The 12760-nt window shown below is 44.2% G+C and overlaps 1 protein-coding gene across 2 annotated transcripts in view; it reads right to left on the bottom strand.

Annotated features, from left to right (window-relative positions):
* prkd3 (protein kinase D3) overlaps positions 1-12760 on the bottom strand; it is a 44876-nt gene continuing 32116 nt past the window's right edge. For both annotated transcript variants that reach the window (XM_034575925.1, XM_034575926.1), the window contains exons 9-19: positions 11831-11954; positions 11526-11603; positions 6949-7225; positions 5250-5302; positions 4765-4837; positions 4555-4661; positions 4259-4420; positions 2876-2974; positions 2521-2788; positions 1983-2068; positions 1-1267 (exon numbers count right to left, since the gene is read on the bottom strand). In XM_034575925.1, coding sequence (XP_034431816.1) covers positions 1094-1267; positions 1983-2068; positions 2521-2788; positions 2876-2974; positions 4259-4420; positions 4555-4661; positions 4765-4837; positions 5250-5302; positions 6949-7225; positions 11526-11603; positions 11831-11954 — 1501 coding nt within the window. In that variant the 3' untranslated portion in view covers positions 1-1093. The remainder of the gene's footprint in view (positions 1268-1982; positions 2069-2520; positions 2789-2875; positions 2975-4258; positions 4421-4554; positions 4662-4764; positions 4838-5249; positions 5303-6948; positions 7226-11525; positions 11604-11830; positions 11955-12760) is intronic.

Here is a 12760-nt window from a genome sequence, read left to right as displayed (position 1 = left end):
GGGGGGGGTGATGGGATCTGCAAACTTTCTGGACACACTGTAGTTCGGAATTTAGGGTCACATTCAGAAATACTGCATGAGTACAGCGAGCGGTGGCACAGAAACATGATGCTCCAACATACTGTTGATTTGAACCTCATGTAGAACAGAGGCGTTGGCTCCATTTTACTTCAGGGTTATTAGTCCTGTAAAACTTAAAATCAACAATATTGATCAAGATAAATAGTTTGAAAACGAATAGCTTCTGTGAACATGATTGGTCAGGGTCAGGAAAGTTGATCAAACTTCCACACTAAAAACAGATCTGGATGTAATGGTGAAAACACCTGATGGGATGTACACAGGGGCCAATGCTGTGTGAGCTGCATCAACGTTCTTTGACTCTTTGCACCTCGACTGGAAAGTCGTTTGCTCTCCCCGTAGCAGCGAATAGTGTTTCCTATTCATTTGCTATGCTCCGTGGTACGATAGTGCAAAAACCTACCACATTTACTAAATACATTAAAAAAACAGACAACATACAAATACATGTGATAGTTCCAGTTTCATGCCAAAGGACAGTCTCACCAACAGTTCGTACGGGAGAGCCAACTCGAGCGCGTTTGATTCTCAGGCTGTAAATCCCTTGTGAAAAGTGCCCTTTTCTCCTGGGGTAAGATCTCTCTCTGAACTCGTCTGTCACATACAGAACACAAGAGCCATGCCCTTACTCAAAATTCATCTAAATCGTATGTACACTCATTAAACGTTCACCTTGCATATTTTGGCTTGTGGAGAAAAAAATCCATGGAATGTTTTGATGTTGTGCAAAAAGGAGGAGAGAACATCTTTCTCTCCTTTTGTTTAATGCGTTTCTGTGGCCTGCGTCTCCACCTGCCTGCTTCGTGTAGCAGAGCATCGAGCTACGATTTGGGGGTTTTCCCAACTCTTAAAGCCTGCGGAGCGGAACTCTCCGCCTGATTGGCTTCTCTCTGTTTCCACAACAAACAGTCCAGGAGGGGAAATCCGGCGCTCCCAAAAGCTTCATGCAAATAAAGTCCCTGTGACAATACTTCTCCTTTGCCACATGCTGTGTAGTAAGTCCCCCGAGCCCCTAGGGGTCTTCTTCCATGTCGTCCAGGTTGGGAGCCATGATGAAGTGTTTGGGGTAAAGGAGACTGTGCTCGTCTGAGTACTCCTCCCAGCGCGCGTCGTCGCTCTCGTGGGTGATGTAGCGTTCGCCTCGTCGCGTCTCAAACTCCCTGAGGTCCAGCCACGTCTGATAGTCCTGAGGAAACGAGACATGGACTTTTAAATGAAGTCAATATGTTGTTCGTGTTAGTGGGGAGGTGTTCCCGATATAAAGTGATTGAAAATATATAGTTAAGCAACTGAACCCCAGCTTTTAAGTTCCACTTTTAGCCAGACACACCTTATATTATATGTTGTTTTCAGAATTAATTTGTCTTTGGAGTTGCTCTGAGACCTTTTTTATTGGGAAAAAAATCTGTTATTCTGAGCCTTCACAGTGTCAGGGCATGTATTAAGAGAACTGAGCAAATTGCTTAAATCTGACATTAATGGATTTTCTCACTCCTGTTGGTTTTATATATTTTTCTTCGAATTAAACTGGGGTAATTTGTTCGAAATTATTGAACAACATTTCCCATAATGCTGTGGGGAATGTGAGCAGGAAGTATAATGTTACAAAAGAGTCAGTGAGAAGATAAATAGATAGATAGATAGATAGATAGATAGATAGATAGATAGATAGATAGATAGATAGACAGATAGATAGGTAGATAGATAGATAGATAGATAGATAGATAGATAGATAGATAGATAGATAGATAGATAGATAGACAGACAGACAGATAGATAGATAGATAGATAGATAGATAGATAGATAGATAGATAGATAGATAGATAGATAGATAGATAGATAGATAGATAGATTGATAGATAGATCTCAGCTGTCAGTAATACATTTAAAAATATGTCACCTGTAACCAGGGATGGCTGAGACACTTGTCCACGCTGTACCTCTTCCTCATCTTGACCTGGAGAAGATTGTTGATCAGATCTGTGGCTGTGAAGGGAAAACAAATAATGTTACTAAACTGATCTCACATGGTCTCATACTTGCAGCATTACAGCATTCAACAGACTCCCAAAGACGAAAAACTGTTCACAACAAGAGATAAATATCAGCAGTGAATGACAAGAACAAGAAGGGGGGTTACAGTAGCTGGGCTCACCACACATCAACAGTTATTTCCTCCTCTGTGTGGGAGGAGCTGCAGTTGGGGCAGTTGGGGAGAGTTTGGAAGTGAATCATTTCGACCGCAGACGAGAGGAGACAAGAGAAGACCGAGAAAACCAGACGTGTAGGTGGGGAGGACATTACCGAGGCTGCTGAGTGTCAGTCTGACACGAACATACAGGTGCAGCCAGGCCACCATGTTCTGACAAGAGTGAAGGACATGCTAACTGCTAGATTAGATCACGCACAGTCTAATATGGAGAAAACAGACAGATTACCCTCGGGGGAGATATCCTTCCAGGGCGTAGGCGGGTACATGAAGGCAGCGTTCTGGATCTGATCGTTAATGTCCTCGTCCTCGTTGAAAGGGAACGTCCCGCTCAAGCTGACGTACACGATGACCCCCACCGACCACATGTCTAAGGAGCGGTTGTAGCCTTTGCTGCGCAGCACCTCTGGGGCCAGGTAAGCCGGCGTGCCCACGACAGAGCGCCGGAACGACTTCTCGCCGATGATGCGGGCAAAGCCAAAGTCGCAAAGCTTCACCTGGTTGAAGACAGTAAACACAAGTTTATACACAAGTGGACAAAGCAGAAACACTGATGCATTTGTGTTTATTTATTTTCATCTTACCTGAGGAAAGGGCTCTGCAGAAGCCAGTAGTACATTCTCAGGCTTCAAGTCACAGTGAACAATGTTTTTGAAGTGCAGATGTCTCAAGGCCACCAGGATCTGTAGCCACCGAAAGTGAAAAAAACACAGATTGAGCTCCTGAGATCCAGATAACTATATGTCTAATTGGTCTAAAGGTTTTGTTTAGACCAGCGTCTGAATGTTTTCATGTATTCAGCGCGAGGTATAAACAGGGTACTGTTTATATATTCTGTTCAGTCGAATCTACGGTGCTGCCATGTGGAAAAATCACAGCACGCTAATGCCCTTAAATACTTCCATCCTGACCAGTACCTTCACACAAAGACACGTGACCTCGTCTCCTCATCCCATCTATATTCATGATCGCTGGCCTAAGCTCGTGCTGCGCGCATGTCTGCTCGTGGCCGTGCACCAAAAACCACAGAGCGCCTGGCTCCCCCTGTCCTGACCCTGGCTCTGACAGAAGTCCTCCCCGGCCACATCAGAGCCCCGGCCCCGCCGCAGCTAATGCAGCTGTTGTTAATGGCCCCCCGCTCCTGTTTGGGACCTGGGATCCGCAGAGGCCCGGGGGCCCGCTGCTTCTTCTAATCAAACCCCCCAAAGCCACCGGCGTGCGGCAGGCTGTAATCCACAGAGCCAGGGAGGAGGCCGTGATGCCATGCAGACTGATCGCGTAAACAACCCAAACCCTGACACACACACACACACACACACACACACACACACACACACACACACACACACACACACACACACACACACACACACACACAAATCAGCTCACCACAAGAATAAACAGGCCCTGGAGATGAGGCACAGACTCGCTCACAGTGGGCTAACACACCCCAAAAAGAGAGGGAAGCATACAGGGAGAAAGGAGAAGGGAAGCTACGATGGAAAATAAAGGGACAAAACACACAAATGAAAGCAGGAGTTGAAGAAACGGGTTATTAAAAAGTGTGGAAAGATAATAGTTGTAATTGGTTATCAGTTTATTTGACGATAACCAGCTGCGAGAGAGAATATGGTAACATTAAGTTACAGATCGTTCTAGTTAAGGTCAGCTTCTAACAGTTGGAATCTTAAGGGCACAGTCACACATACACAAATGTAGCAGTGCTGTCTCCCCCCCCCCATACGCTTCCAATCTGTGAGAGCGAGGAGGCTAAAAAAACAATTTGCCTTCTGTGGCGAGGCAAATCGCAGTGTAGCTTATCGTGGAATCCAACTTTGGTGAACTTTGACAAGCGATATTTGCTTCGCATACACGTATGTGTGACCGTGCCCTGATACAGACGGTCGAGAGGAGACAAAACGGCAGAAAGAGACGGAGCAAAATGTATTTTCCAGCAACACACACACCTGTGTGACCAGGAACTTGGTGACGCGTTCAGGCAGCTTGCTCTTCTCGCTGGACAGGATCATCTCCAGCATGTCGCCGTGCAGCTTCTCCATGACAACAAAGACCCGCTCTGGCGTCTCGAACATGCACTCCAGGTTGACGATACCTGGGTGGTGCAGATTCTGAGGAAAAGCAGACAATGACTTAGAGACGAGCTCCTGTTCAAACCTGCAGAGCTCACTATCCTTTATAAGGTGTTATTACTTCTTTTAACTCTAAGAATCATTTCGGTTGTTTGGTGGAGTCTGGTCATTACCTGTAATATGGCCACCTCGTTCCTGAGCTGGCTCTCCTGCTTGGTGGGAAACCTCATCTTGTCGATGACTTTAATGGCCACATCTCTGCCGCTCTTTCTGTGTTTGCCTAAGATATTATGGGACATTGGAAAATGATTTTAATAGCCTAAAAATGTATTTAAAATTTACAGTAGATCTATTGTGTATAAAATTCAGGTGCAGAGACATACCTCCATACACGATGCCGAACTGGCCTGACCCCAGCACCTCATCAGAAAATATTTGGTACACCGAGGCGATGTCCTGCACAGAGAGGATTGCCGCTGTTACTAAATGATTGTGTTTTGTTTTTACTTGTGGGAAAAATGTGGTTAAACTTTCCATGCTGTCAATTTAAATCAGTATCGTCACATCATCTAAATCCTGGCAAAACCCCTGCTACTCTGCAAATATTTAACTTTCACTCGATGCAGAAGTGCAACCGAGACGAAAACCCCTCTGAACAAAAAACCTGAGGCTGCAGCTTCCCCATTTGTGCGGCACGAAAGCTTCCTCCGGAGGTTTTGGTTGAAACACATTAAGACATTCTGGAATACGATTTCTGATGTTACCGCAACAGCCACTTCTTTAACAGCAAATGGATAGATGTGTTGTGCATGTGCAGGGCCTGTTCTGGGAAACTGCAACAGTGATTTTAAGAAGTAGCCCAACTCACCACATTCTCCTGGATCTGGCAGTTGGACACCGATATGCTGATGGACAACTCTTCTGAAAGAGAAGACACACGATGGTTCCACATTCAACAAGTGAAAAATGTCACTTAACCGAAGCATAAAGCCGCCGGTCGCTCCATCAGTCAGTGAAGTGATTGTTGTCAGATGCTCACATACTAGTGTTTTTCTCTTACATAACTTTACCCTCTTAGATCGCAGCTGCATGCAATACGTCACAACCCCTCGTAATGAAGCATTTTATTACACTATAAACTGGCTATTCAAAATAATCTGAGATACTATGTGTGACTGGGTGTTGCAAGTATGCAGGAGCTCACTCTGCACAACGAATAGAAAGTCAGAGACGAGAGCAAATGCAAAGTGATGAAGTTGTGATCATTCGGCTAATGTTACGCACAACATCATATTTCGTATTAGCTTTTATATCTGACTTGCCACTTATTGTGGAGATATGAAATATGATGTTGGGATCATTTGGCTCAAGGTAAACAGTAACTTCTGTGTATCTATATTACTTCTCTAGCCACTCGAGGCTCTTTACAGTACAACTTTGCCATTCAATCACTCACACACACACACACACACACACACACACACACACACACACACACACACACACACACACACACACACACACATACAGTGCATCTATGTGGAGCACTTTACATCACTCATACACTGCTGGTACAGCCATCAGGATCAGTTTGGGGTTCAGTATTGCCCAGGGATTCTTTGGCAAAATGGGGGAATAGGATCGAACTGCCAACCCTCTGGTTAGTGTTTGAACCGTTGTACCTCCTGAGCCACAGTTGCACCAAATAAATCAAACTGACATTTACGTTCATATCTTTGGAGCATGGACAGTTTCATACAGAGTCATTTCTGAACACTCTCATGGTTTCAGGAGTGACCCGATGAATTGCTGTTCCACATCTTCCGATTTTTTTGCGACAGCCTCGTTTCCTAATGTGATGCCCACACTTAAAAATCATTTGCTTCTAATGATCAGGTCTCTCATTTTCTATCTTATCGTCAATTTATAACCAAAGAGCCTCTAATAACATTCTACAGGCTCCTGTCTTTGCTGTTAGGGAACAAACCAGTGAGAAAAACAACACCTCTGACCAGTGTGAGACTCAGATTCTGCACAGTCAGTGACAGTCATACAGTGACTTGCCTCATACCCACACTTATTTGGCCTGCAGACACTAATACAGGGCTTCCCCTTCCTCTCCAAAGTTCAGTCGATTCACCTGTTTTTTTTTTAATGCCACCTTAACCGAAGTTGTGTAAGCAGAGTTCTTCTATCTTTTGGGGGCGGATCTCCCACCTCTAACAAACACAATGAAGATAAGAGACACTACATTTGTTGTTGCCCTAGTCTGTACTTTAGCTTCATGCTTCATAAAACAAATTAAAGTTTTCATCATCTCCCTTTGAATATTTCAATATCTTGATTTTAGGTTGATCATTTGTAGCCATGAAGAAAAGACTATATGTAATATCAAAATTGTGGTCTTCCTTGGACCTATTATAAAAGTACCTGCACAATTAATATTGATTCTAAAAATATGTATTTTCATATAAATGAATAAATTCATAATTATAAGTCATTGATTCCATTTCAACCACAACATCGGTGCTTTTTGCACTTGAGAGCTGTTTGTATATCAAACTTACTGTGATCTTTTCCCAGTCCGGCAGCACTGGCCACACTGGGCTGGGGGGTGACGGGCATCAGGGCCTGTCTGATGGCCTTCTCCCAGCCCTGGGCGACCTCCATGCCCACCCCCGAGGCAGCCAAAGCGGGGCTGTGGTAGTGGCTGCCGTTGTTCTCTCCCACGTAGTACACCATGGTGGCTGTGATGATCTCGAAGCAGTGAGGGTTGCTGCCCTGGGCCAGACTGCTGTAGTCTTTGGACTGCTCCACCTGGAGGATCTCGGACAGAGGGATTTCCTGTAAGGGAGAGGGCGAGAGGGGGTTACAACAAATCACATTATATTTTATTATTATAATTCTGAAATGAAATAGATTCAGAAAAATAATTTCTTTCCTTCTTAATATAGATTTAGATGTCCCACTTTATCAACATGAGCGATAATGTGGGACAGCATGCTTTGGATAATCTGGGACAGTTATTAAAGTTCTCTAATTGAGGGAATATGCATTTAGGGACTTCCTGAAGTAAAAAAAAAAAAAGATAAACTGAAGAGATGTAGCATATGGTCGGCAGTTTTTAGAGAGGATGGTAAATACAGTCTGTCCCTGTCTGTTTAAAAGGATAACTAGCCCATAATCAGCTGTCTAGGACAGACATGATCCAAAAAAGCAGAGAAGAGTCTGCAGCCATAACACCAAACATGTGCAGAAGACAATGGGCTGATCCATCATGATGGAGCTCTCACCTTTTGTTCCCTGCGTAGCCCCAATAAAAGAAATAATCTCTTATTGTTGCTTGCTGTTGATTGAATTTGAATTGACTTTAAAAAAAAAGTGATACACCTTTAATAGAATGTATTAGATGAATTGTATAGTTTCTTTATTCAAGATAGGGTCCTTTATGAAAAAATATTACTTTTACCTGTTAATATGAATGAAGAGAATCAAGAATAATATACATTTTCTTGTTAATTTTCTTGGTCAGGCAGAATTTTCTTTTTGGGCCCAAAGAACACTAAAAGCTGTGCCGTGTCTCCTGTGGGAATGAAAGCTCCTTTTTCTCTTCTGGTTTGGTTAGAAAACATCTTAAGGATTAAAGAAAGGTATAATATGTTGATCGAATGTGTAACGCAGATATCAGAATAAGTCGTAGAAGAAAAAATTGCTAAAAAAGTCCCAGATTACCTGAATTCACCCCCCACTCATGCTTATTCACTAATGAACGAGTGCATTATACAGGTTGTGTTTGCTTGAAAAGAGAAATAACATGGAGGAGAAAACAGGAACAAAGACATTAAAACACTAAAATATCTAAATGGACAATCAGACAAATGGCTAAATATACATTGTATATAAGGGTAACTAAGGAAGGGTACCAAAATATCGAAATGGATGATCAGAGAAATAAATATTACACATAAATAAATAAACATTGAGGTGAAAGGAACATTCTAAAAAGTTAAAATTTAAATAAAAAAACTGATAAAATAATAAATCACATCCCCTCACTTCAGAAAGTTGGCTGGTTTCTTTGTACCTTAAATGGGCAAAGATAGTAAAATAAATTGTGATCATCTAATTTAACTAAATGAAAACTGCCTAATTCTACAGATGCAGTGCTCATCCTACACAATAACATGACAATAATAGAGGTATTAACACTCACACAGTCTCCACACTCAGTTGCTCAGTTGTTGACTCTATAATCCGAGCTCTATCTGTCTCTCTTCCTCTTCACTACAGAGTGAACAGTTGCAGCACACTTTAAAAGTTCCCCCCCTTCCCCTTCAGGCTCACTGTCAAATCAAAGAGAGGAGGGAGGGTCGAAAATCAGAAAACACACAGAACTTCCAGCCAATGGGGTCTCCCTGAGGCACACGCTGTCCCCTCCGCGTGGCTCACCACAGGAGTATCAGATGAAGTGCTTGTGGTTAGCGGGGCCGGGTCACGTGAGCGGGGCCCTGCGGCGGCCGAAGCGCTCTGGTTCCCTGATTACAAGGCAGGGCCAGCCAGAGGCCCCATCTGAGCATGAGCCGCTGGCGCTACCGCTAGCCACTGAGACGAAAGACGCTGCAACTGCCATTCTTCTACTGGGTAGAGTGTGTGTGTGTGTTTTGATTGTGACAGCACTCAATCTGGCCGAGACAGAGAGAAGCCCCCTCACCCCATGAAAGGTTCTTCAGAGAAAGCCACAAGTACAGGGGTCTCATCTTCAAACGGGAAGCTGTTATGGCTTCCAAATGGTGAAAATGGCTGCCATGCCTGGCAAGCGAGCCACCGCACGACCACCACTAATCAGATTGGAGGTATAAAGCAAAGGGGAGGACAGTGGCCGCACGCTGATGAGCAGCAGGCAAGAAACTTCAGAGAAATGAAAGGAAAATCCCCGAGCCGGGGCGATTTCCCGGATACAGATGGGGCAGATGGAGAACCTGTGGTTTCTGAGAAGAAACCCCTGGAGGAAGCTTTTATCTACTGTACAGGAGATCATCTCACGTTATCTATCACAGACAGAAATCTGCCGCTCTGCAAGAGGCCTGCAAACCTTTCGAGCATTTACAGCGAACCTTCAATTAGCCTCCTGAAGGTCTTAAACAAGGCGGAGTGCCAAGTTGATAATAAAGAACCACATAAAGCTGCCTGTAAACACACCCGAGGAGTCGGTCCCTGCTGAGGTTTCCTCTCCGAGGCTTTGGTGGCAGAGGCTGCAGGGTGTGACAGAGTAATTGGGGGAGAGGGGTGAAGGGAGTCGAGCTGTTTTTCAGCCTTGTTTCACAACCAGTGTCAGAGAGAAGAAAAGAAGGACTGTAAGCGCAGCTGCTTACAAAACCACCACTTTTTAACACACACGCACACACACACACACACAAAGTGAGCGTGCCGCCCCCTCGCTCTGGAAACTATCTTAACCGACACACACACATAACTCTGACCACAACTCAAAGAGGTATCACAGTCTCAAAACATACAGAGCGACATGAACAATAAAATGATTACACCCAACCCACCCACCCTACACACACACACACACACACACACATACAAAGAACCAACCAACACACATGTGGAAGTCTTTACCTCGCAGTTCCCTCCCTCGCTCCTCAGTGTGTAATTACTGTGCTATTAAGCCCCTGCGGCAGTGTAATGACTGACTCCGGTGCTGGCACTGAGCGGGAAGTGTCACACACTCTCCACGACTGATTCTACACATCCAAATGGCATTTTTATTCACTCGCAGGCACGGTGAACTTAGAGATAAAGGCTGTGGCATAAGATGTATGGTTGAGAAAAAGATTCATTTCAATCATCCTTGGGTTTTGAATTTGAAGAAATCAATCCGTTTATTTTAAAAGATCGCGTGGCAAATGTACTATTTTGGTACCAAAAGTTTCAACTCCATCTCCTCAAAACCCCTGAATATATCCCATCTGACCTGATACACAAGAGCTAAACATAGTGAGTTATAGCGGCTGTATCTTTTGACTGCATGGAGGAAGAGCAGAAAAACCCCAAGGGGAGTTTCAGCGAGACAAACTGACCTTCAAACACACAGGAACCTGCTGCTGACACATTTATTTATACACCTCTCATCAAAGTGGTGTCGGGCAGTATTTATATGAAAAACACAACCCATAGAGGACTTCAGTATCACTCAAGTTGCTTTCAGACATGCACGCACACTGGCTGAGGGGCTGTATGCAAATGTCCGATTCAGCTACTCTGGACTTTTTCTGGAACGTTTCCTGCCAGCCCCCCGGTAAAATGTCTAAAAACTAGAAGTAGTCAAAGTGAATACAGCAGGAAAATGTCCAGAAAACAGTTTCCGGACATTTCCTGGAGGTCATGTCTGAAAACGGTTTATTTTCAATTTGAAGGAAGTTAAATCCGTGGCAAAGTTTCAGGTCTGTGGAGCTATATGAAGATTTTGGGGATATTTTTTCACCACGGACTCAACACTGAATCTCCCTGCTCAACTTTCTGAAACTTTAACGAATGTTACTGTATAGCTGCTTTCAGACATGCACTGAACTCAAAATAATCTCCTCACATTCTCCGGAGGGGCTAAATGGGAGAACACCAATGTCAGTGTGAGAGCCTCCGGACTTTCTCTGGAGTTTCTCCTGCCAGCCCTCTAGTAAAAAACCCTGGATAATGTCCGAATGAGCCCATGTGAGAAAACACCAAGAGATCCTCTGCATGAGTGAGTGGGTGCGTTGATGATGTTTTTAACACACAACATCCATCTTTGTCTGTGCCACAGACACAGACAAAGATGTCGACATAGAAAGACAATAAGATTCCAGAGCTGTTGGTGATAATGGCTGACACCAGTGTTGATGTGCTGTAAACAAAACCACATGATCTCGGCAGCAGAATTTACACGTCTTTTCCTCCCTCCTACATGCTGCATCACCCCTGAACGCTCTGGGGATTTCTCTGTTGTTGAAAATGTGTATGAGCGGAGAATCTCCTGCTGCGTTCTTCAAAAGTGAAAGGCAAACTCCGGAGAAGGTTAGTACCCAATTGTGTGGACATTCTCCGGAGTTCACATCTGGAAACGGACACAGAGACACAGAGACGAGAGTTTCACTCTTACTTTGTAGAACTTGGCTCCAGTGTCGTTCTGGAAGAGACTCAGACTCTTGCTGTCCAGCCTCCAGTAGTGTCTCTTCCGCTGTTAAAGGGGAGGAAAACAAGCACCACGTTAAACTGCACAAAACACAGCCAATATTGCAGTAGTTACTATTTATTTAGTTTCTCAAGCAAAATACCTTCTGCGCTGAATTCAACACATGAATTCAACAGCTTTGGAGAGAGGGAGTTTTCCCCAGCATTAAGGCTAAGCACAGCCCATTTCAGACTGGGCTCCTCTGTAGAGCTTTGGGAGGTTATCAGTCTTACCAGGTTGTCCCTGCTCGTATAATGTACCATCCAGCCCTCCTTCACTACAGTGGTGCTCCGCCTCTTGGTGTGTTTGATGGACTGGACCACCCGCATGAGAGGGATGTTGGTGCTGGTGGAAGGACTACACACACACACACACACACACACACACACACACACACACACACACACACACACACAAAAGATAATAATTAGGGTTTTACGATTTTATTGGTTAATATCAGAATCAACAATTGATAACATTTTAACTGACCAGAAGCCTGTTAATGAATAGTTTTAAATAAGCTTTTCTAGGCAGCCAAGTTTTTCCTGACAGAAATCCTGCACAGAGTGATGCATGATTTTATGTTTGCAGCCGTGGTAACAAACAAACATAAAAACTCCACTGCTGGCCTAGAATAAACTCAGGCATTGGCCAGTTAGACCTGGTGGTTTAAAAAACACAACCACAAAGTCCCCGGTTTCAATTAGGACGGTGACCTTTCATGCAAGTCTTCCTCCCTCTCTCCCTGTTTTCGGTCACTCTGCACTGAAATATCCAAAACAAGTAATATAAAGAAAAGCTGAATTTGGGAAGGTGGCCTCGGCAGGGCTCAAACAGCCATGGATCTGTGTCTGAGGAGCGCAGTGGCCCCGAGCCGTTCGAACCGCTGGCACAAGCTTATCTCACCAGAGGATCAAATGGTTTATGAGTCAGAGACAGCCGAGGGGCAGAAGAGGATGGGGGGACGTCCCTGAATGGCAGACATTGTGGTGACTTGGGGGTTTCATTTCAACAGAGATTTATAGATATATATAAATAAATGTCACTTCTATAAATATCATGAGATGAATATGATGAGGTTGACTCTACGCAAGCATTGGCCCTAAAATGTCCGAGACGGTTTGAAACACCAGGTGGCGTTTTGAGCCAAGTTCAAACCATTA

The sequence above is a fragment of the Hippoglossus hippoglossus genome, chromosome 22 (genome assembly GCF_009819705.1).
Source record: "Hippoglossus hippoglossus isolate fHipHip1 chromosome 22, fHipHip1.pri, whole genome shotgun sequence".
In the NCBI taxonomy this organism is placed as follows: Eukaryota; Metazoa; Chordata; class Actinopteri; order Pleuronectiformes; family Pleuronectidae; genus Hippoglossus; species Hippoglossus hippoglossus.
Note: the sequence above shows the minus strand (reverse complement) of the source record. Positions and strands in the feature narration are given on the sequence as shown.